This window comes from Venturia canescens, chromosome 1 (assembly GCF_019457755.1).
Source record: "Venturia canescens isolate UGA chromosome 1, ASM1945775v1, whole genome shotgun sequence".
Taxonomy (NCBI): Eukaryota; Metazoa; Arthropoda; class Insecta; order Hymenoptera; family Ichneumonidae; genus Venturia; species Venturia canescens.
In genome coordinates, this window is record NC_057421.1 from 17577284 (window position 1) to 17601802 (window position 24519).

Below are 24519 nucleotides of genomic sequence, written 5' to 3' on the forward strand. Positions count from 1 at the left end.
AATTCTTTTGGATCCTACAGAACAAAATGATTCGACGAGAAGCTCTTTCTATTTGTATTTACTTTATTATTGTTTCAATGTGCAGTTACTGAACATCGGAAAATTCTATATTTGAGTTCATCTTCAGACATTGTGTTACATCCCGAGCTCATGCTTGACGTAAAAAAACAGATTACATGCGATTCTCCCCTTGTTATTTGCAATTCATATTGCAAAGTTGAAATTCTACGAATATTGCCTTGCAAAATGTTCATCCACGGTGAATTATAGCAAAGTGGGTGGGTCGGACGACGATGGAACGAGATAACACTATTTTGAGCGAACAACGCGCTTCAATTGAATATCAGTAACAATCGAGTATAGGAACCATGAAAAACAGAAGAAATTTTATGATTCAAATGATTAGAAAATTTACACAAAAATTATTGTTTGTGATGCACGGACAACAAGGGATTAAATGATGGATTGAAAAATGGGAAATCACAAGTTTAGGATGAGCAACATTTCGCCAAGGGAGTTAGTAAAAAATTGGAAAACCTCGTTCCGTTTATATCACTGCTCGCAACATGGAGATGTAACCTGCTGCTGTTTTGACAACCTGTACAGAAAAGTCATACAATAAAACTTCACAGAAATATCCACCTGAGTTTCCGTGTTCATGGTTATTAACGAAAGTTATGCTTACACCTGTGAAACCGACTAGAGAAAAAATATAAAAACCACCGCCCGTTAATTGAATCGGTTTGCAAGAAGCGATCATGCAAATGATTAGTTGTTTATTGAAGGAATCCGACATTTCGTACCATTGGCACTGATAATATGCTGCATAAAGGTTTGTGCTCTGTATAAAAATGGTACAAAAATTCTTTAATTCCTCGATTTCATGGCTACAATACACGAGAAAAAAGTTTTTTCAGTTAAACACCACTATAAAAACAGAGATCCATAACCTACTTCGGTTATAAGATATTCGCCAGCGACGCAGTAGCCATAAATCAACAAAAGGATCGTTGTACTTTCTAACATCGAGGCGAGGATTACAGTTTTGTCTGAATTGTCAAGATTCTTGAAATGCCCATTGAAAAATCGATCGGTTAGAATGACTTCACGCGAAAAATAGCGACGAAAGAAATATTTCATGATTACGTACCACTATAACGTTGTAAGCTGCGAGACCAATGAGCAGGGTGCATATAAAAAGTTCTTCCAAAAGTAGTATGTTGAATACTTCGTTGATATCTGCTACCAATCTATTCGCATTGGGTACATGGATTTTTATGATTTCTAAGCTTGTATTATTGAGGGGTAATTGAATGTGATTTTTTCAATTTTTTTTTTCAAAATTAGTTGAACTCCAACGCGGTGATGATATGCTCGAAATGTAAAAGTTAGAACCTTACCCTAGAATGTTCCGATGTTTCTTTACGATATCCTGAAAAACTAATTTGGAAGACCGATCCTCTTCACGAGGACCCAGGTCAATGTTTTTTATTCTCTGCGCCAATACGGACATTTCTCCACACACGTGAAGGATCAAGGAAAACAAATAGCCGATCGTTGCCGTTTGGAACGTATTCAAGTAAATTTCCGGGATTTGATATGCCCACATAATCCAAAAGGCTGTAGTGTCTAGCTCGAAGAAAACTCGAGTACGATAGGGTAGTTCGAGGAGAATGGTTTCATTTTGCTCTCCTGATGAAAGACAACCATTTTTTTTTTTTTCAGTTCGAGGTGAAAAAAAATCCTAAGTCCATACGAATATTACAGATTTTTTTACCAAAAAAACCGACTCGAAAAAGTCGTGCAATTAAAGAATAATTAACGTCAATATTTTCAATAATTGATATAGAAAAAAAATGGACGTTTTTCTCGGCATAAACATTTTCGATAGGGGATGGGATTTCATTGAAAATAATCGTGTAAAAAACTATTTGATTCTTGAGTGTAAGCTTTATATTGTCATGACGCCGTCATCCCGTTAGACTGGTTAAAAAAATCGATCAGCTCTGCAGTACTTTTTTAGAAAAATTGAAAAATCACCTCATTTGGATGTTGCGACTTAATGAAAGTGAGAGTAAAATAAAGAAGGGTCGAAAGAGGAAAAAATTCGACGAAATTAGTGAGTTTTATGAAACTTGTATACTATACAACGAGGATAAATTTGACAAAAAAAAAACACAGCTAAAATCTTCTTAAAATGGCAGATCGCGTGAACAATGGTTGCTTTTACCGGCTCGAAGAAGAACTTCCAATGGCTTTATATGAATGGCAACCGAGGTGACAATGCCCATGAGCACCCAAAGTTTGAAAAAGATTTTAGCGACGCCATTGTAAGCGAGATACATTTTTTTCTCGTCGTGGTTTTCGAAAGATTTTTCATCAACGGCCTCTATCACCCGTTCGGTAAGACCCACGAGTGTCCGAGAGAATCTCATGACCAACATTTTCGATATAACCATAATGTTCCATGCGTTCTCCGAAATATTGAGAACCATTAAATCAAAGTTTCCAAATATTTCGACAAAATCGGCGGTTACAGCACATGTATGAACCACATGATAAATCAACCACACGGAAAATTTAGCATAAGTGGAATGCAGCGGCCATACACCCATGACAGTGAATACTTGCTCGTTCAATTTGAACAAATGTTTTGCCCGATCAAAGTCGTCCTGGAAGCCGATAAATATTTCAAAATAAAGTACGATTCAAACGCACCTTCATCAATGAATGATTATCTTTGAGTACTCACTGCCATCGGAAAAGCTTTAAGGTTATCGTCACGATGGTTCACCATAGACTGAGACGGCCGAGTCCCTTTCACGAGTTATCGCGCAAGACCGGACCGTTCATTCGAAGAAGGAAATAAAACTTTTGACCCTTCATTTGTTAGATAATACATTCGAGACGTAATTATGGGTAGTGGTCCCTGCACTTTTTCATATTGATCCCTGTGTCCGGCTTCGATGCACGCTCGCTCTTTTTTTCTGTACAGTGAAAAAAAAGAATTCCTTTTATTCTCTCCGTTTTTAGTGATATAAACAGCTGTGCAATTTCGAATTTGTCTTCCATTTGTCGAAGTACAGTATACAGTACGACCGCGAGTAGACGATTACATTTAATTAATGGTTGAAATGTTTTAATAGCGACTAAAAACTTTTAGCACAACGTGTGCGACGTACGAGGTAAAGTATCGGTGGTGAATTATAACTCGAACGACATGTACGAGAAATTATAACTTTATTGGCATCGACAGACTCTCTGTCGTTGAGCTGACTCACTCGTTTCTTGTACGCCGATCAGGTCACTTCGTCAGAAGAAAAATGCAGTGACTAAAGCTGCATGCAAAAGCAATATTGACACAATAAATTCCTAACACGACTGGTGGCTGTTTTCGACCCTAACTCGAGGTAGTACAATCATTTGAAACCTTTTATTCACAAAAAAGTGTTGAAATTTTTTGATCATCCAAAGGTGAAATACGTGGAGCTAAAATAAGGTGAAAAGGATGGGACTAAAACAAAGATAAACACGAGCACTTGAAAGTTTATGAAACCTATTAAAAACTTGTGGACAAGCAGCAACGCACATGAAGCAACGATTATGAGACCCTTTTCCTCGAGCCTCTTCAACAAAGAAATTAAAAATTTTACAATGTGTGCCTTAGAGAGTTTCTGTACATAGAAGAAAATCGTAAAAATTTCATGAAATATCAATAACTTTAAAAGTATAAAATGTCGATATTTTTATGCCTCGATATTGACGTAGTATCTCAGACAGCAGTGTCGTAATGGCAATTAAAAAGTTGAATAAACTCCTGTTTAGTAATGTTCCGTTTATTATTAGTGTTGCATTTTTAACACCATCATTGTTTCAATACATATTTGATATTGGCCATCAACAAATATGTAATAATCTTTAAACTCTTTTACGACTTTCCCTTGAAAATTTTTCAATTTTTTATCACCGATACGTGTTTGGTTTATCCGCAAATAATCAATTGATATATTGTTCAATCAATGGATAATATGAGAGAATTCATGACCGACAATCGTCACATGTATTCAAAGTGTATATGTCTCAAAATATGCATATATAGCTACGCCTCGAATTCGTAAAGTTAATACGACGGTTAATTAAATGGACAAATAATCTCCTTATTCTTTTTTATTACGAGAGGAAAAAAGAAAACAAATATTGTTTTAAATATATATAAATCGTTCAACAAATCAATCGTAACGATGGTTGGGTCACCTCGTAAATCCTTAATATCTCTTTACTACTAGCGATAGTATACATATAAAAATTGTTATTACAAAGCGTTTTTGACGATTAATCATAATCTCCTAATTGAGATTGATATATTAAATGATGCTGTTTATTACACATGTAACTGATTTTTGCACGATCTAAGCATAACCATGATCGAATTATGGCTTTATTTTGTTTTTCTTTTTATCAATTGAATCACAGTTCCAACGCACATTATTACAACACGTTTCCCGCGTCAATTTAATTTGAGTTGTAACGTGTGTGTATTTTCATCGATTATCCGTTTTTTCGTCTCTGTACCTTGCAAACAGTCGTTACGAGCCGAACGTCTTATTTCGAAAATAATTATTCACTATTCCTGTTTTTTTTTTCATTTTTTTTTTTTTTTACTTTTTATTTCAATGTATTCGTTTTTCAATGTAGATATCCAGAGTATTATATAAATAGGGACGGGGATGGTGGCCAATTCGCGAACAGGCCTCGTTATGTCTATATTCAGCGTTGCCCGGCGATCGATTACGAATTTAAGTAATTAAGAGGTTTTTCAAAAAAATATCATCAACGAACGCCCTACTTTGAAAGTATCATTGAATTATCATAATCATTCAGTTCACACGGACACAAAGATCGAAACATTTGACATGCTTCAATCCACATTTCATCTCTTTCATATCGTTTGCTTTTTCATAAGATTCCTCTCGCTTTGATCCACTCTAATAATTTGATTCATCTAATTTGGAGAAGCCCCTTTACAACCACATCCTTTATTGTCAGTTGTCATGGACGTGTCACCAAATTTACGCTAATTCATTAATAGCAGACGCATTATTAACCACGGATTAAACGATTTCATCCCATATTTTATTTTATTTTCCATTTTACAATCTATTTTCAACCGTTGCTCTTAATCGGTTATTTTTCAATGAACGTGTACGTGCTCGTTTGGGTTTACTTTTCTGATTTCCATTGATGAGAAAAACGGATGGGTATGATTGTTGCCAACGCTAAATGAGGATAATTCAGAGCCATCGAATGAAGTTTGTAATTAAACAAACGCAGTAACAAATGGCTGTCAATCAGGGAGTCACAACGCATCTTCTGATTCATCTAAATACGTATCGAATTCAATTTATTCAGCGCAATCACGCGCTATAACGAAATAAAAGTTTTGCCCATTTCGCCAGATCCGTTTCCTTCGATGGATGCAATTTGATGCTTTATTTCCGTCGTCGTATTATCGAATCGTTCGTTGTTTCGTCATTTTATTTCTTTTTTTCCCATCGAAATTTCATTACAAATCGCCTATGTTTACGCACTTCACCATTTTTTTTCTCCCATGTACATATTTATTCTTCAAATTAAGCAATAAATAACAAAAAAAAATAATAAAACAGATCGAATATAGCAAGCGCGCAAACGTTAGCGTGTGGCAGACCAAAGCGAGCACTAATTTCAGTCGGTCCAATTAATATGTTTTTGCGTTTGTTTTTTCTTTTGGTTGTTTTTCTTTCTCTTTTATTGTTACAATCTTTGCGTACATTTTCTGTATTTATAATTATATAAATAATATATACGCACGCAGGTGTGTTTCAGTTTATCTACGAAATACAGTGTGCATGCGTCTTCCGTGTGCTCTGTGGACTCATGGTCGTATATAAAATATATTAGTGATTCGGTATTTGCGAATTGAACACTCAACCGTATTTTGTTTTTTTTTCTCTTTTTTGTTTTGTTTTTTACTTTTGTTAAATTATTATTGGTGTTTTGTTTCTCGCACAATCATCATTTTCCCGAGAAAATGCTGCACGATTTATAATGGCGATGTTATTTTTATTTAGATGAAAGATTTTGAAAGTATTTTTATGCATGAATGGGGGAAAAAAAAACATAAAAGTAGACGCGTATGTACATAAGAATATAGTGTAGAATTGTCCCAGATTAGCACGACTATTACGAGAAAATAATCCGCCGTTATGCGTGAACACCGCTTGAAAATAAGTGGCAGATCGAAGGTAAGGTCAAATTGATGTCCCAGATAATTGAACATTTATTTATTGTTCGAATACTCTGTCGATCGATCTTACTCGAAGCTTGCTTCTTTTTCTTCATTAGGTCGTTCAACTATTCGTAGTTTTCGTACTGCTCGAGCGAAATTTTTATAGTACGTTATTATTTGTGATGATCGAATGAAGTTGGGAAGGAAATTTGTTTCATACAAACGTGTGAAAGATCGATCTTTTATTTATTCGAAAAATTTTCATTCCAAATACTGGAACACCTGGTTTTAGCATTCCTTTGAGACAAAGCTTACGTGCAAATTGATCCATATATCGCAACACCCCAATTGATTTAACTACAACGAGCAACGCAAAGGCAGTTACAAAGTACGCTGAATAAATAATCTTGTCTAGCTATAGCGATCGTACGGAGAGATTGAGCATCAAAATCGGGCAGAACGCGGTTGAAAATAATGACGAAACGATTATTTTATTCCGCCTCATTGAAATCGAAGATTTTCAATCCGAGGGAATGATTCATTAACAATGTCGACGATTGCCCAAAAGAAAGAACGAAACAAGCATCTTTAAGGTTCTGTGATTTACGATCTTCATACTCGTACGATTTATCCTGTACACGAGACGAAATATAGACAATTCATTTCGTTTACACGCCGGCGCGAATATATATATTATTTTTTCTCCTTCACGAGGACCATCGAGCTATGCAGACTAGTCAACGTTTTACAATCAATACAGTTTCATTAACCCATTGAATAAATTGATTTTCAATTGATTTTTTGCATCTGAAGAAAATTTGAGCCTTCAAAAAGTGAGGAATCTTTTGATTTGTTGGAATTTATCTCTGAGAAAATCAGTACGATGCAAATGAAAAATGACAATATTCCTGATTAGCGAACCCGAGGCTCGTCACAATCATAAAATAAGCATAAACGATTCAAAAAGCTTTTAATTTTTCTCTACAATAAATAATATACAAACTCCCGTGAAAATAGTTGTGTTCGCAGTGATTTTTAGCTCGTAGAAAATGACCTGACTAGTCTCCATACTCAGTTCTCCTCGATACTAAAAAAATAAATAAATAAATAAATAAATCACGTACCGTATCGACCGAACTCTATTACGAGATAATTATATAAATATATTAGATGCACAGTGATAAATTATTGAAACATCAAGCGATAGTTTATATTACAGATAGGCTCCACATATGTGAACGTCAGTTTTTTTGTGATAAATGCACGTTTATACACACGCGTCGAGTTCCGTGTATTCACTAGGCTGTTGAAGTACACGGGAGTAGTATTAATTCAATTCTTTTTCCCTTTCAATTTTTCTTACTAAATTTTATCCCCAAGAATGCGGAGTGCATACTCTGGATGCATTCATACGAGAAAGTAACGATATTTTTGTTTAAGTATTTTTTTTTCAACAATTTAAACACGCAATTAACGAACAAAATGACGGCGGGCTATTTTTAATCCTTCTCTTCTCTCCCCTCTTTTTCTCTCTCGCTCTCTCTCCTTCTCTCTCTCTCTCTCTCTCTCATTTCAATTGATGAATTGTATAAAAATTCTCTACTACGCGCTAGAGCCTCGAAAGCCTTATTGTAAACAATAATCTAGAGGATTTTCGTCGTCGTTTTATATTCATGGCAATACATCATCGACTTTACGTATCGTAAAGAGAATCGTACTTATACTTGCATCGAAGGGCCGCTGAAAATCGTTCTGCAACACTGGATTGTAAAATATATCGATATTTTCCCTCGTCAGCTTTTTCCTTTCTTTTTCGGATTGAATATTTGCTGAATCGTCATTCATAGTAGACATTAGGATATGGATATTCTAGTATGAATTTCTTTCGCGAGTGTTTCTTTATTCGTATCTAATAAACTTTCACTGATGGGCATGAATTTGAAATGAACAAGAAGCAAAAAATAAACAAGTACTTTAGCTCCGAGCCGAAGATACTTGCGGACTTTTCTGTACACGAAAATTTCAATTTTTAGATCTTCAGTGTTACTTAACTTTACTGAGGACATGTGAAAAAAAAAACAACATTAATCGTTAAGAATTTTTATATTCAGAACACAAATAAACGTGGTTTTGAATCGAAAAACCAAATTATTCTTAAATGAGAGTCCAAATTCCAAAGAAATTGTGGAAAAAAATTACTTGTGTTCGAAGATTAATCCGCGAGAAGTACTGAGAACATTTGAAACTTTAAAAAAATTTTTGGATTTCTATGTGAAAACGCGTTCATTTTTTTCAATAAATAACAGCTGATGTAAAGGTACTTCGTGCAAATTTCAAATTACTAACATTACTGCCATTATGCACATCGCGTAAAAATGGTAATGTTTGAAAAGACTTACATAACATTTTTTCCGACTGAAAAATTAAACTTTTTGGAAAATGTGAAAAATCTACTATACGTCTTTTTTATTTTGAGTTTAAATCTTAGAATTTGAACTAAAAATATTAATAAACAAAAACTTCGGGCAAGCACAAATGCTCTCAGTGCGTTAATATTCTCGTTCAAAGCCACTTTTCATCGTCACGGATATAAAAAATAGTAAACAAACTGGTGTCTTCCCGAATGATATTTAAGAAAATTGTTATGCTCAACGCGGCCTTCGATTCAGTCTCCGATTACAGTATTCTTCACCTTACATTTCTTCTCCAACAATGAATCGCTCATACATTAGCTAAATATTAATCCCTCACTCCTTCGATCTTCCGTGTGTATTTTTTTTTTTTTTTTTTCATTTTATTTCATTATTCTTATTTTTTTTCGATAATTCAATTACTATTACGCAAGTAGATAACTGAAGTCGCACAATCTTCCTAGTAGTATATTTTACATTTCCGTTCAAACGTTAACTATTATAAGAGACATCCAAACGCTCCCACACACTCGCACTCTCACCTCGATTAAATGAATGTCTCTCGAACACTTTTTATTTTTTTTAATTCTTATTATTATTATAATTATGATTTTGTTAATAATTGCTAGATATTACACTCGCGTTGTTTACTTTGTGAATTATCGCGTTTACAGTTATGTCTCGTGTATTGCCAAACCTCGAAACGATGCTCGAGATTTGTACGCCAACAAATAACGTCTATCCATTAACGTCGAAGCTTCGAATAATCCCAAATAAACTTATTTTTACAACTTTTTATTCAAAAGCAAACAGAAAATCATTTTAATGAGTTGCGCTAAAAAATTTTTACTCTTTCTATCGTGTAATAATTGTACCAAACGATTCTTCAAATAGTTGTTACATTTCCAGGATAATTAGTCTTCATTGTTCAGGAAACAGATGATAGCGTTTTACTGCTTTTTTTTTTAACAAGAGTTGTCAACAGTTACTTCCATGATCAATTGTGTACCATTTTTCCAGGAATATCCTTTACGTCGGCGATACTTTTTTTTATTTTTATTTTTCAACAAAAAAAGATGAAGAATTTTCTCGTTGATCGGCGACTCTCGATCCTACCAAAGATTCGTCCTTTTCCTTCATCGTACTCTCAGACTATCGACAGCTCGTGGGATTTAATTTTTTCTTCTTTCAATTATTTGGCTACCGCGAAGCAATGAGTAATGACTGCACCCAATGGACTATCTTACAAATACATAAAATATAATAATGGCAATAATAATAATAATAATAATAATAATAATAATAATCATCATCATACTAATAATCGAATGATAACAACGTAAACAAGAATGACGATAACGATATTTATGCTGTTGGAACGTGTCATATTGAATCGAATCTAAAATCAGCCCTAAACATTCGAATCTCGTTTTTAGCGGTTTTTCCTTGGCAACGTCTCGACATATTTCTCTCAATCTGTCTCTAGATCGACGTACCGAATATTTTATTGTTTTCTGAGCCTCGAACATTCTACAGTATGTTCGATTGGATATTTTGAAATAACTAGAAATATGGAAATGGTTAATTTTTAATACGTTGAATGAATTTTCAATTCACCTTCAACACTATCGGACGCGTTTTAGCAAAGAATTTTTATAAATTCATGAACAAATTGCAATGAGTCTTGAAAACGTCCCTGATCCTTTTTGTTTTCTTTTTCTTTTTTTTTTTTTTTATATAATCGCTTATCACGATTATGGAGCTTTGAATCTTTCGTGAGATATGTCTTGTTGAGAAAATATATCTTAAGTTTACTTCCTATTAGTTAACACTAGCCACCGTAAAATTGATGTACCTCGTACCACTTCGGTTTCACGTGCACGGAATTTCATTTCAAAATTTCTCCTTAATCGGCTTATTTTTCTGAATTTTTCAATATTTCTTCAATAATTAATATTAATATTTTATTTTTTATATGTTAATATTCCGACCGTATTAAGCGTTACCAGTTTTTCATCGCGGACGATGTATTGCACATTAAAATCTGCACGATCTGCGTAATCTGGTAATGATAGGGCCAATATGAACGCGAATTCCAACCATGCAAATAATCCGGTCAGCAGGATCTTCTTTTCCATCGTCTCGCAAAGCACCCTCAAATAAAAATGCTGATTTTCGATTAAATGTAGATGACGTAGCTGCAAAATTTCCCGTATCGTACGAATGCAATTTCGTTTTAATTCCTCTACAGAGCATCCTCCCTCCTGATCTCCATTTCATTATCACGGCGACGGGGCGAGTATTCGAGATGAAATTTCAGCGGGTTCAGACGCACGAGCCTAACGTCAGACGGATTAAAATTTTTTGCTTTTTTTCCCGAAAACGTTTCAAGCGTGCTCAACGAACAGCTTTGGTCTCGAAAAAATACGTGATTCCCATAAGAAATGCAATATTTTCATTCGGCCGATCTGCGTCGATGTCGATCCCAGGATTCTTCGTATTTCATAAATTTTCTACGTCTTTGGAAGGAAATCTGTAATGGTGAGAGATTTTTCAAATGTATTTTCAATCATCTCTTTTTCCCCGATTTTTAACGACCGGTTTTTTACCCTTCCGAACCCCCAAGAATCTTTACAATACGCTTCATTGCATTTTCTAGCATTCGCGAAATATTCCTTCGCTGAGATGAACTTTCTCGGACCTTCGATCACTTTATTTTCTTTCCTCTTTCAAATCTTCCAGCCAAACTTATCTTCGTTACATATAGCATGACTTTTCCTTCTATTCTCCGTATTTCCATACGCGAACGATGAATTTTGGCAGGTACAAATTCTTCCACGATCGTCGTCTCCATCGTCATGCCAGTTGTCGTCCTCTCAGTGTTCGTGACGACCCTATTTCTCTCATTACCAGAATCGTTGAGCGCTTTCCCACATATTTTTAAGGCTCGATCGAAACTCGAAACGAAAGTTCTCATAATATCACGCTATGTTGCTCCTGCTCATGGTAGTCACGCACTTCTTTTCCGGTGTATTTTGACTTTCGGAACTGCTTCGAACTGCCGCCTTCGGTGGACTCTCCGGTGTCGGTGTAACCTCACCCGGTAATTGATTATTGTTGTTAGTCGAGGTTGAGCTGCGTCTTCCATTCTCACGAGTCGGTGATTTTACGTCGAACGCCGATGTCTCCGATTCAAGATCCGAGTCGATCTAAGTTCGAGAAAAATCATTGGTGAACAAGATTAAAACACGAGGCGGGTACGTCGGAACTCGGTAAAAAATACGAATTTCAATGAATCAATGGACGATTGAATTTTCATGGGAAAACTTGATTCCACTAAACCTACGAGCAAAAGTGTATCGATAATGGAAAAAAACGTGATGACGTTATGATCCGACGACTCAAACGATTTCTACAGCGACAGTGTCAACGATATGTCAATGAAAATATTGTCCAATGGCACGAGCTTATTTAATAAATTTCATAAAAATGACGACGATGAGAGATGATGCGATACCTTATTGAAACAAACTACCTGTCTGGTAGCAGGATGTGGATTCAGAAACAGTCTTTCGCTGGTATCGCTCCCGCAGCTCGAACTTTCGCTCATTTCCGTAGTGAACTTTCGAGAGGCCCGCGGACTCGACGGAGCAGCTCTGCTCTGATTGCCGAGGGCGAGGCTCGCATTTCTCGAGCAGACCTGCGACTGAATGTGTTCGCAGACCCTCCGGAATCTTCGTATGTTGCCTGTTCGAAAAAAAACATGAGAAAAGTAAATCGACTTTATTCACGATCAAATAGAGATTAAAGCATTGAAATAGAGCATTCGCGGCTCAGAACTTTCTACGATCGAGGAACAGAGTTTCTTCCAATGCTACGCAGATTTCGTGACAGCCCTCGAGACTACCAATATATACGTTGGAACTGGTGCTCGTGGCCGATGAAACGAAGAGAAAAATCGAAGACTCTCGCCTATGTGCTGGCAACTGGCAAGATTTTCGTCGTCTCTTGTGGAAAGTATAGATAAGGCATGCGATCGGACGAGCGTACAGCACGAAACGTGCCAAGGTAACATCGATCTAGTTGCGCTTGGATGGATGCCAAATGCCAAATAGCAAACCAGAAGAAGCAGCATCGATACATACACAAACGTCTGCATGTATGTACAGAGTTGTTATTACATCTTCCGATGAGATATGCATATACACGTATGTATTGACTCAGTACATAAGAGCACACAACCAGGCTGGCTAAATCATCGACGAAAACAAGAGAGACTTCCTAATCCCTTTACTCCCTTATATCCCTGTTTTCTGTCAACGAGAATGGAAGAACCCGTGCTCGAGGATCGCGATAAGTCAAGCGTACGGAATTCTCTTAATAGCATCAAGAGCTACCCCTCGTAGTAAATCTCGTGTACGCTTCCCTATTCCAAATAGTTGTGCTCCCCTCGCGTTTACATTTTTATACCCTGCTGTTCACATTCTTATCAAGTAAGAATTTTTTCTCGGCAGGGCTGCTGTTCCACGAACTCAAGAATTTTTCATATTCTCTCGCATTGCAATCTTCCTCTGTCTGACCAGTTCATTTGCAATTTTTATGGATGACCAAGACTTAGGAGTTTCGTTGGATGCATTTTGATGTCTACGTTGAAACGGTTTCGTAGAAAGATCATCAAAAATCTCTCGAAATACAGAAATAATGAACAAAGTTGTAGAACGAATGCTTAAAATATTTGAAACTTACCACTCAATAGCGTGAAAGTTATGGCGTAAAACGGCTCACTAGGTTGTTTCGAAATTGCACTGATGTCCACCTGAAACCGAACTTGACGCTGGAACATCGAAGGTGTTGTACTTCCTCTCTTATATTCGACTCTGAAGGACATGGGCGAGATCACGCTGTGCGACAGTTCAGCTATCTGCAATCATGAAAATGTCATTTCGTGGAGTTTAAAAGAATAAAATGTTACTTATTATTGTGTGTTTTAAGTGACGTGAACTTTTTCGATGGCGATTCTAACATACAAGAAACGAGAATCAAGAACTTGGTTTGTATAATACTTGAAAAATTCTGTTTACAATTTTTTTTACATTTTTGTAAAAGTTGAAACATCAGAATGTAAAACCACAAACAGCAATCTTTGCTGTCGTGAAAGATTCATCGTAATCAGGTCAGCGGTTTTCATTGAAATTTGATGAACGAAATGTGCGTGTGTATTTTGGTTAAGCAACGAATTAAAATTCTTCATAAAATGATAATATTCCACGAAGTTTATTGGATGGATTGGTTTTGAAAGTTCGACGAGAGAGGTTGCTTTCTCAGAGATTGAGTGTGACGAACGAAGGATCATTATTGTTGGACCAGACCGATCTAGGCTTACCGATAAGAAAGCATGAATGAGGTCAGCTTTGACATTAGCTAGAGGCTTTCCCTTAACTAGAACCGTGAAAGTTTCGTCTTTCTCGGTCGTCATTAGACTACCGAACCAAGATTTCTTCGTTAGTTCTGGCGATGAATCGGGCGTGAGGTGTACCTGAAAAAATATAAAAAATATTTCAATTAACTTGGCCTAACACGATTGTGAAAATTTGGCATTCAATTGACTAAGAAAACAAATTTACCTCATCAGTACTCGTGAGCAATTTACGTCGATGGAATCTGGGACTTCCGAGGAATGAATTCTTGATATTTGTAAGTCTCGATCTCCAGTGATGGGCGCCAGAATCCACTTGTGAAAAAAATAACAGATTTTTCAATACATTACTCATCACAATTCACTGCTCTTCAACAGCCTTGAACCTCGGAAATAAAAAACCCTTATGCACTGATTTCATCCGCGATCCTATCAACGAAACATTGTTCCTTTCAAACCCGAAATCAGTTCCCATAAATAAGCGATTCAAGAAGTATAAAAAAAGAAAATTAATCAGGCGAAAGAATATTTGAATTCTCGGAAAACCGATGAATCAGAAATAAACTGCAGATTGTCAACTCTTCCATTTTAGCTTTTTTGTTGCTGTACTTTTTATATTGTCAGTACAAAATTGACTTAAGATTTCAAAGTTGTCGAGGAAAGCTATTTTTTTTAAGAATTTTGGAAATTGGATTGAAATATACAATCACTATTGATTCTTGTTATTCCACGAGCCTACTAGAACGCTGTTCGAAAATAAATATTTTGAATGTTCTGTTCCAGTAAAGAATTTCACTGTGAAAATGTGTCAAAAAGTTCAAGCTCTTCTCTAAATTTCAAGCTTGCTCCAGTGAGCCCTGAAAACTATGTTGCGTCGACCTTTTTCGCCTTGACGCGTCTACCGCGAGGTTTAAATAAATAAAATGAATAGATGAAAAATGAAGAAAAAAAAGTAGTCGCGAGATGAGAAATTCCTATCTATTTACCACCGAAACAGAACTATGTTTTGGAATATACATTAAAACTGGAGAACTCTGAGGAAAAATAATAGCTCCCAACGCGAGAGAGCTTGCTTTGACTCGCAGCTAAAGCATCTCGTTAGCGTTTTCTCGAACAGGGGCGGTGCTTAGTAAAACTCCTCTATTTAGAGGCCTCGGTACCGAGCATGAATTTTGTAAGGCGTGCGAGTGCGAAAGGAATGTCGGAGCTGGAGTTCAGTTCATTTTTCCCCATCCTAATGAAACATAACCGAGAGATAACGAATTCATGAATTTCGCCATAAATCGAGTGTCGCGCTCCAAAATCAGACTTATTAAAGGAATTCGGGGGGGTTTGAAATGGATGATTGGTCCATTGCAATGATTTCAGTACTCGGGAGAGTCCACGCGTCCACGGTTTGTGGAGCTGAACTTCTCGAAAGGTCAAAAGATGCTGGTGAGTCAAAGAGAGCAGTGACACTCTTAGCGGCCGTCTAGAGAATAGGAGAGTAAGCGTGAGGTCGTCTAGTGAAGAAGGCTACTGAGCTTGAAGTTTGGCATGGGGAAGAATTGATGAAGAAATCGAGCGGAAGTGGGGTTGCAGGCGCAAGCATGCGAAAGGGTCATCTCGGCCCTTTTGACAGTTTGTTGGAAATGTGCATATATAGCTTCGGGAGGGCTCGTTCTGAGCCAAAATGAATTTTCCCATAGAAGCTCTCAATCGAATTAGTCTGAAAGGCTCGATACTCGATAGGCCACGTAGCAGAAATAATTTCGGTCCGATTAATTAGAAGATTCGATGGTGAACTTGAGTGCTCTGTCGCAAGAGAGATGAGCAAACATTGAATAGTCATGAGATATCTGTAAACACATGCGACCTCCTCGAGCTCCACCGCTTTTACGCAGCGTCTGTACCTGCACCCTTGGATCTCGAGGTGTAACGGTAAACACTTGGCGTATGCCCTTAACGTAATTCGATAAACACAGCGTTAACTCCTACGCGTATTAGTATGTGTGTATTGGAGGAAAACCGTGTTATCCTGTTCCATGGGAAGTTGGCTCGTTTGTGCGATATGTCAACGTCAGGTCATCCCCTGTTCAGGATCACGTGAGGCTTTAACGCGACCGATATTCCTTCGCTACCGCATTACGTCATTGTCATCTATATTTACTCGCTGTACTTGAAATCGGAATTAGCTATACGATGTCGCGTAGCATGACTCCATTAATCGCAGGAAATTTCAAACTATGCGGAGGCCGTTGAGCCCTGTGTGTTACGTTGACTCCTTTGACCCGGGATCTACGACTTTAGTCGACACAAATAAGACCCGCTTTCATTTCGCCCCCTTTCTACTTAATTCTCACTCAATTTATCAATAACTTTTCAAAGTACGAGGATGCGTCGATCGGAACGAGTGAAACGTAGGCTTAAATCTATGAGTCGTTTTTCTTTTTAAACTGTCATATCGAGTGCTCGAAAATGAAGCTTGAAGATAAGAAAAAATAATTCGAAAATTTATCTTCTTTTGGTGAGTCTTCTTTGATGAATTTTGTAAAAATAAAATGATACGAAATGTGTATTTGTTTTGTAAATAATTCGAAAGCTGTGTCTGCATGTGTTTATGTTAAAAAAAAAGAATGTGTCGTTGTAGTAAAATATTTGTTTCCTATACCGTGAACCAAAGATAAAAAGTTTTTCATTATTTCGATAAGCTTGTTTGATCGTAAATAAAACGACTCGCCGCATGGAATTCTAATTAAAAGTAGTACAGAGCTTTTGAATACACTCACCGCTCTCGAATGGGGGTATCTGACTGAGTTCGATACCCGCATTCGAGGGCGGTGGAATGGGCGTTGGGCTACCGGAAGTTGGGCTAGCGCCATTACCACCGCTCGTGCTGACAGTCGACAGTCTGTGAGGACTTCCGGTTTGGCTGTGATGAGAGCTCGGTGTCGCTCTTCTCGGGCTCAAAAGACCTGCCACGTTTGGTCCGTGAAGCGGCGAGCTTCCGGGTGTTGAGGCGAGCGAATCTGACGCGTGGGTGTGAGGTCCCGTACTTGGTGAACGACGGGGATGGTGCCTTGCGCTATTTTCCGTGATGTTACATAGAAACATGGAAAAAAAATAGTTAACAGAGTTTTTATCATCAGATCGTTTTTCCTCGTGGGTTTAACGGCTGATCAAATTCCAGATGAATTATTGTGGCCCAGATATTTTGAAAACTCAAATGTTTGCTCGAAGCTCAAACTAACAAACATTGATCGATTCGAAATTTGCGTTCATGGACGTTTTTTTTCGGTTTCCCAGCAGTATCAATTATCGTCCAGCTGCGTTAATTCGCGAGGCGAAAGGAGCTAGGCAATCAAAGTAAAACGCGCTTGTAAAGATCTCGGGAGGGTGTTCAGGTAGAACGATTGCGTGCGAGCCCCGTTGGTGAACGGTAAATCGCACGCGACCGCGCTTGCCAAGTCCCTTATATATTTTCCTCTCTCGTGTGTTGATCATTGAACATTTATTGCATGTATACGCGGAATGAATGTATACTGGAATGAAACGAGAAAATATGCAGGTGGAAAAGACTGCTCGTGTCGAGACTTGACTCGGCGTTTTCTTCTTCCTCGTGTGGTTTATTTTACTCACGCCGCGAAAGACTTGATGCATTTTTATAATCGATACAAATAAAAAAATAAACAAAATCAATGGACAGACGCGCCTGATTATATAGTCTTTCGTGCAGCCACATCCCCATCCTGTGACTCGCGTCATTCAAATTAATGTTCGGTGGAGGAAGCCAAACACCTTCAAGGGCGCTTCTCCTTCTTTTTTCATAAGCGCACACCGTCAAGTGGTTTGACATAACTACGGAATCAAGTAATCGTCTTCTCGTTCGCTAAATATCATGCTCATATGCAGGATAATCCTCCAGGGAATCGAGCGATCGTAAACGCAGAGGAGTTTTCAACACGCGAACATCCTTTCGCCATGAATTAAGGTATTCCTTTCATGAATCCGAATATTCTACGAATGACTGATTTTAAATAACAGTACGGTCAAAGCGCATGTGAACAGATTGGCGAAATTTCAGGTCAGGTTATCGAACATTTAATAAAGAATGAAAACTTGAAAAATCGTAAAATTTATACGGGCTCGCTTTTTTTTACAGGAATAAAAGATCGATCTCGATGACGTTGGAAAAGGTTCGAGGATGGGCTCGTTGTACATCGATTTTTGTTTCTTGTTTTTTTTTTTTTTCATTCGCGCTCTCACCTTGACTGTCTTCTCGGTGTCAATGGGGACCCGTGCGATATTTGACCCAAGTTCAGTGCTGCACTCCCGTTCACTCTACAAGTGTCAACCCTCTTTCTCGGTGGATCGGCTTCAGATTGCCCGCTCGTACTACGAATTCTACTTCTCATTACTTCGAGCTCGTCCTCGCACGCTGGTCTTCTTCTCTTTCTCTCGAGCAATAGAAAATATATAACTTTCTCGGTATTGTGACTGAAATAGTGATACGAGGTAATTAAAAGGGTGTCGAGAACGTATCAAGCTTGCTTGGGAATCTAATTATCGAACGGTTCGTGAGCGTACCAAGCCGTCTCGAATGGCTCGGTTCCTACACGTCTCGAATGATACAACAAATAATGATCATCAGGCATGATTATTCGGTGGTCATTGTATGTTTGAACGATTATCAATTTGGTTATTTTTGGGCCAACAATAAAGTCATGGCTCAAACACACAAACTCATCACGAATTCTTACGATTCGTTGGAAAATTAAGAAGCACAAAGACTCCAAAGACATCGAAGCTACGTTCGTTCTCAAGTGATCTTTCGAGCTTGAGGAAATACTGATTTTTTCAGAACTAAAGCAGTACTTTTAGCCAAAGTAGTTGAGCCGATTTGTAATTGTGATATTTAAGATTTCACAGAGCTCGAAGGCCTGCTGTAGATTTTAATGAAAATGCTTACTTCGGACTAAGCAATTCTTGAATGAGTTTCGTTCGTTCCTTGAAGCATCCGAGACTCGCGATCGCTTGTAGTACGTCCGGATCAATAGCATCGACGGACGGAATAACGTGGGTCTGAACAACGTCCATCATGGACAACTCGAGCTCGAGTTCACCCTTACCGGTTGCCGTGACCCAATTGTGCCTGTTGATCTCCGCCAACTGTGTTGAGACATTTAAGAATCTGTGATTTATCGACACAATCCTTGGAAATTGTGATGGCTCGTGATCGTATTTTACTTTTAAACATCTTCATTTTCAGCTCTCAAATTGGATCGAAGCTCCAACAAATTATCATAGCAAAGCTCTCGAACACGTTGATTCTTCGCGAAACAGCTTCTACAAAAGTTCCGCTGACGAAATACTAACCGTAAGCCGCTTGTCAGGATTAACCTCGATCATACCGCGCAAAAGATTCTGACATTCGGGAGGTACGAAATCTGGTATGTGAAAAACGCCGCGTTTCACTTTTTCCAAAAGTTGACGCAGATTGTCGTCGTCGAAGGGCAAAGCACCGACGAGCAAAGCGTATAGAATAACCCCGCATGACCAGACGTCAGCTTTTCTCCCGTCATACTTTTCGCCCTGTTTCAAATAAACACAAATTCAAGTTATTCGACACCCAGCACGACGAATAAAAGTAGTCAAACAAATTTGCCTTCCCTGCTGAGCTTCTCACATTTACTAGCTAAAATTCGTCAATTATTTTATGAAAGTTTTTCAATATTATCGCGAAAGATTTCAGATTACGATTAGCACAAAACACGACGAAATTCAACATCAAGTTCGCGTGTGCGGATCATGGGAATGCGGAAACAATATACACGAAAAGCCACGGTGAAAAGAATTCTGTGTCGCGACAGAAACAAGAGAGCTTTATCAACGCCCACCGAGATTTCCGTATGGACGAAGTTGGTGCTTAATGAGTGTGGCAGGACATTGTATCAGAAGCAAGGAAGAGAGATAGTTTGTTGGGGTGTCAACGTCGTTATCTACATCCCTTCAAACATCGGGTACGAGAGAGTTGATAAAGCGTCTACAGATTGTCCTGAAATTGCTCGTTACGTCCAGCGTGCCACCAAGCTTCGTTCCGTCATGATCTTGTGGTTCTATTGCTAAATTCCAAGCGACACACAACGGATAGAATTTGATAAGCGGGTTGTTCTACAACGGAATAATAATCCCCATTTGCCCTAATTTGCAAAAGTTTTAACCGACGATTTTGCAGCTTGTAAAAATGAGGGTGAAAGTTACTAATCGTGCGTGCTCTTCAGATCGTTGAACCTTTGAAAACTCGATCGTTGATAGAAACATTAATTACAAGGAGTCGTTGGAAATTATTCGAAAGTTTTTTGCTAACAGAGAAATCGAATTTTTTTTTTTGGAACGTTCAAAAAGTATGGTAAAATTCTGAATCCTGATTGGTTCAAATAATGAATATCAATTCAGTTTTTTCCATTAAAAAGGAAAAAAGTGCTTGGGATTGAATAAAAAGTCCTTGGTTTTATCTCGATTTTTGGTAAAACACCTTGTGTACTCATGACGATGTAAACATGCACGTAAGCAGACGGTGTGCACCGCGAGCTTGTTCCCGCAGTTTCATAGTTTCCTGTCCGGTTCGTTCACGATAACGAGAGTTTCGCCACGAGTCACTTGAGCGACTATGACGAAAGTTTAGGGCTTGCTGTAACTTCCGTACATACTTGACGAATGCTCTGTTACGATTTCATATTCTCGTTCCTTCAATCCTCCGAGGTTAACCGCCTTCGACTTTCGTTTTCGCAATAATAGTCAGAATATTGTGCAAACTTTATTTGCCGACTATTTTTTAAATCGAAACGATTGAAATCTTGTAAATTTCAAACGTAAAATTCGCTGATCTACGACCACATCGAAAACTACCCCAGGCTCGATTATTTTCCAATTTCTACGTTATTAAGAATCGTAGCAGCGATTCGGGTACGTTCACAAAGTTGCGACATTTGGAAATAGTAGATTTTTATTAATCGTTTCTCCAACGCGAGTCGGATACAGGATTAGTCCTTTGTATAATATCGTCGCAATATTTACCTGCAAGAAATGATTGTCGTGTGTCGTTAAGTTCGAGGTTGTCGTGACGGAACGAATTAGTGCGGATGAAAATACAGAACAATATTGGGGGCAACGTTTTCCACGTGGATTCATATCGACGAGATCAGGTTCATGGAATATATTTTATTATTTCACCATATATTTGTCCTTACCCTAATAACTTCGGGACAGGCGTAGTGAGGTGAGCCACAACTCGTTTCCAACATTGAACCCGCCGGTTGCAGCGACGCCATACCAAAATCCGCTACTTTTATATTGTTTTTCTCATCGAGTAACAAATTTTCAGGCTTGAGGTCTCTGTGACTGTGAACATAAAAAACGATTCGGTGACTGCATCATTCCGAGTGAATTTCCATATGGATTTATTGTGACGAGACCCGGGGGATTACTAAAGTCGAAGTGATCTCGTTATTCACGCACTTTTGCTGCTGTTTTTCGTCTTTCCATTATTATTCTTCTTTTATAATATTCACCCTCGATCGAAGATCGTTCAACACATTTGAATCACAGAGATGCATAAGCGACATTGGGTGAATTGGAAATTTTCAAAACTACTTCGATCAATTTGTACAGTTTTGATATTTTATCGACGTACAAAAATTTAATTAAATTTCTATTTTTGGTAAAGAGTCTAAAATTTACGACCACCTCGGCGAGGAATGGAGGTCACGACCGGATTTCCGGTCATTCGATAAATTATCTCACGAGGCACGCAAGTGTCTTCAAGAATTAGCAATCTAATAGAATGATGACGATGCCAGTTATTTCCCAAGCCTTATTAGAGGGAATTGATCGGCGTGTACCATTTATTCAATCGACCTGGCGGTCTACAACGACTCAATAGAGAACATTCCACAGCTTGCCAAATAGGCTTCATCGCGAAAGCGACGAGACTTTGAGGCAATCTTTTCTCTGTCTCGCATTTTGTCTATTTCCTCTTGTGTAGCCGCATCCATTGTTTCTTCCTTTCTTGGTCAAGAGAGCGAAACAAGAGGCGAGAGAACCGTGACAAGAGCTTGACCCATTTTTTCCGAGGGTGAACAGATACGCCAACCTTTGTTTACTTTTCAATGGCTTCTCATTATTTATGCGTTTAATCGTTTATTTCACCTACACCGTACATATTTCCTGCCCTTCGTGTTGTACGTCTTTTGAGTTTGTCACCTTTTTATTACGACTTTTTGACCAGCCACAAAGACATTGATTTCTCGATTTAAAATTTCGGTTCATAAACAGGAAGAACTAAGATGAACAGTGACGATTTCAAAATTTGTGAAACACTGACACTTTTTGACTCTCAAAAAAGTCAAATTGACGTCGGAAGAATTGGAATGTTGAAGCGAAAAAAGTGGGCGATTCGGAACTGCTGAAAGGTCGTTACATTATCGAGATACACGAGAGAATTTATCGATACGAATTCGCTATCGTTATCAGCCAATATTAGTATTCACATTTCAAATAAAGCTCACCATATACTATGACTGTGGCAAAAGTCTAACGCGGAAATGATTTGACGAAAGAACCTTCTCGCTTCCTTCGGCGTTAGGCGTGCCTTCTTCACCAAATAGTCGAAGAGTTCACCACCTGAGACGTGTTCCAGAACGAGGTAGCTGTAAAATAGAGCGATAAAACATTTCCTTGAGAGTTTCTCGATCCATTAAAAACGTATCGTAAGATTTGATGTGTATGCATATATAATGATAGCCATATATTCGGCAAGGATTTACGAGGGGGAAACTTGTCTGACCGTGCACGGAATTTTACTACTGATTGTCTAGAAGATAGAGAATTTCGTGCTACGGCTGATCCGTGCTTGACTCGATTCTCTTAAATTTGAATGTCTCGTCAGGATGTTATTACGAAGAAGGCAATATCATTTGAAGGAATGATCGTATTGATGAGAATCATTAAATATATTTTGGTAAGTAACATTAATTTTTACTGCACAATCGATTTTAAGTAGAGTTTCAAAAACGAATATTAATTTTATCTAAAGTTTCTTGAAGTTTTTGAAACTGGAATGAGAGCATCGTAAAATGAGAAATAAACGTTCCCACATGGTAATGTAACTCACAGATATTTCTTGTTTTCGTAAACGTCTGACAGACCGAGTACATGGGGATGATCGATGAGCTTCATGATGGCAATCTCACGCTCAACCTTCATCAACACGGACTCCGACAGTTTTTCACGGTTGATGATCTTGATAGCTACCTTCTTGCCCAACACACAGTGAACTCCGAGCTTCACCAGACCTGCGCACGTGAAAAAGTATAAATAGTTTTTAAAAATACAACGAAGGAAGCAGACATGAGAGCAATGGGCTAAAAGTTCGTTTCGAGGTAAAAACGATTACAAACGCGGGAGAGAGAATACAGACGTGGGGCAATAGCCGCTGGTATTACACTCGTCAACGATACGACGTTTCACGAGGGGGGAAGAAGGATTATATGCAATTACAGAAAAACGGGATCTCGCGAAATTAAATTGTCAAGCTGAGAGTCAAAGGTTGGGAGAGTTATATATCCAGACCCTATACCACCTTGTGACTGTTATTCGTCCACCAAAGCATTGTATTTATGTATACGAATACATAAATACTCATAAAAGATAAGATAAGGGAAGAGAAACTCGCCCCATTCTGGAAAGCAAGTTCTTTGCTCTCACATTACCTTTTCATTTCCCTAAAGTCAAAAAATCGATCGTTTTCGGAAATGTTTTTAGGATGAACGGAAATAACTCACGATGGCAAACTTTTCGGTATAGTTTCAAGGATATTTCAAAAGTATAAAAACATTCTTTTAATTTGAGATACTAATTTGTACATGGTTTATGCGCCAAGTTTAAGTGTCGAAGTTTCTCAGCTGCGTACGATGTGGAGATCGTAATTCTTGTCTGCAACAAAAATTCAAAATTTTTTTTCCATTTCCGTATATTTCCCTTCCATATGAAACCATAAAAACCCGAAAAAAATGCGAAATTCTATATTTAAAGCACGTTAGAGTGATATTCTTCTTTAGAAGCGTTTTTTTCAAACTCGCTAAAAATATAAAATTTCGCAATTTCTTCGGGTTTTTATACGTTCTTATGGAAGGAAAATATATGAAAATGGAAAAAAATTAGGAATTTTTGTTGCAGACAATAATTACGATCTCCACATTGTACGCAGCTGAGAAACTTCGACAATCTGACTTTGCGCATAAGCCATGTACAAATTAGTATTTCTCACATTAGAACAATGTTTTTGTACTCTTGAAATATCCTTGAAACTATACCGAAAAGTTCTTTGTGCTGAGTTATTTCCGTCTATCCAAAAACATTCCCGAAAACAATCGATTTTTTGGACT

At 37.8% G+C, this 24519-nt stretch overlaps 2 protein-coding genes across 5 annotated transcripts in view; both read right to left on the reverse strand.

Annotated features, from left to right (window-relative positions):
* Nucleotides 1-174: 174 nt before the first annotated feature.
* LOC122410134 (odorant receptor 49a-like) lies at nucleotides 175-2784 on the reverse strand. Its single transcript, XM_043418201.1, has 7 exons — nucleotides 2753-2784; nucleotides 2234-2672; nucleotides 1401-1659; nucleotides 1151-1250; nucleotides 955-1065; nucleotides 686-841; nucleotides 175-598 (listed from the first exon to the last, which is right to left on the reverse strand). The coding sequence occupies exons 1-7, from the start codon at nucleotides 2756-2758 to the stop codon at nucleotides 548-550; spliced, it is 1122 nt and encodes a 373-aa protein (XP_043274136.1). The 5' UTR covers nucleotides 2759-2784; the 3' UTR covers nucleotides 175-547.
* Nucleotides 2785-4152: 1368 nt separating this feature from the next.
* The window catches only part of sff (sugar-free frosting), a 30914-nt gene continuing 10547 nt past the window's right edge, over nucleotides 4153-24519 (reverse strand). The window contains exons 2-13 of one of the 4 annotated variants that reach the window (XM_043414247.1): nucleotides 23247-23427; nucleotides 22642-22782; nucleotides 21325-21475; nucleotides 19451-19666; nucleotides 19044-19243; nucleotides 18341-18571; nucleotides 16960-17159; nucleotides 14304-14410; nucleotides 14063-14215; nucleotides 13426-13600; nucleotides 12197-12426; nucleotides 4153-11888 (exon numbers count right to left, since the gene is read on the reverse strand). In XM_043414247.1, coding sequence (XP_043270182.1) covers nucleotides 11661-11888; nucleotides 12197-12426; nucleotides 13426-13600; nucleotides 14063-14215; nucleotides 14304-14410; nucleotides 16960-17159; nucleotides 18341-18571; nucleotides 19044-19243; nucleotides 19451-19666; nucleotides 21325-21475; nucleotides 22642-22782; nucleotides 23247-23427 — 2213 coding nt within the window. In that variant the 3' untranslated portion in view covers nucleotides 4153-11660. Of the gene's footprint in view, nucleotides 11889-12196; nucleotides 12427-13425; nucleotides 13601-14062; nucleotides 14216-14303; nucleotides 14411-16863; nucleotides 17160-18340; nucleotides 18572-19043; nucleotides 19244-19450; nucleotides 19667-21324; nucleotides 21476-22641; nucleotides 22783-23246; nucleotides 23428-24519 lie in introns of all 4 variants that reach the window. The other 3 variants (XM_043414240.1, XM_043414231.1, XM_043414222.1) reach the window with 3 other exon arrangements.

Coding starts and splice junctions, on each gene's coding strand:
- LOC122410134 (XM_043418201.1), bottom strand. Junction 1,660..2,233: donor ATTGGAAGTTCTTCTTCGAG/CCGGTAAAAGCA, acceptor TCCTCGAACTAC/CCTATCGTACTCGAGTTTTC. Junction 842..954: donor GCGAATATCTTATAACCGAA/GTAGGTTATGGA, acceptor ATTTTTATACAG/AGCACAAACCTTTATGCAGC.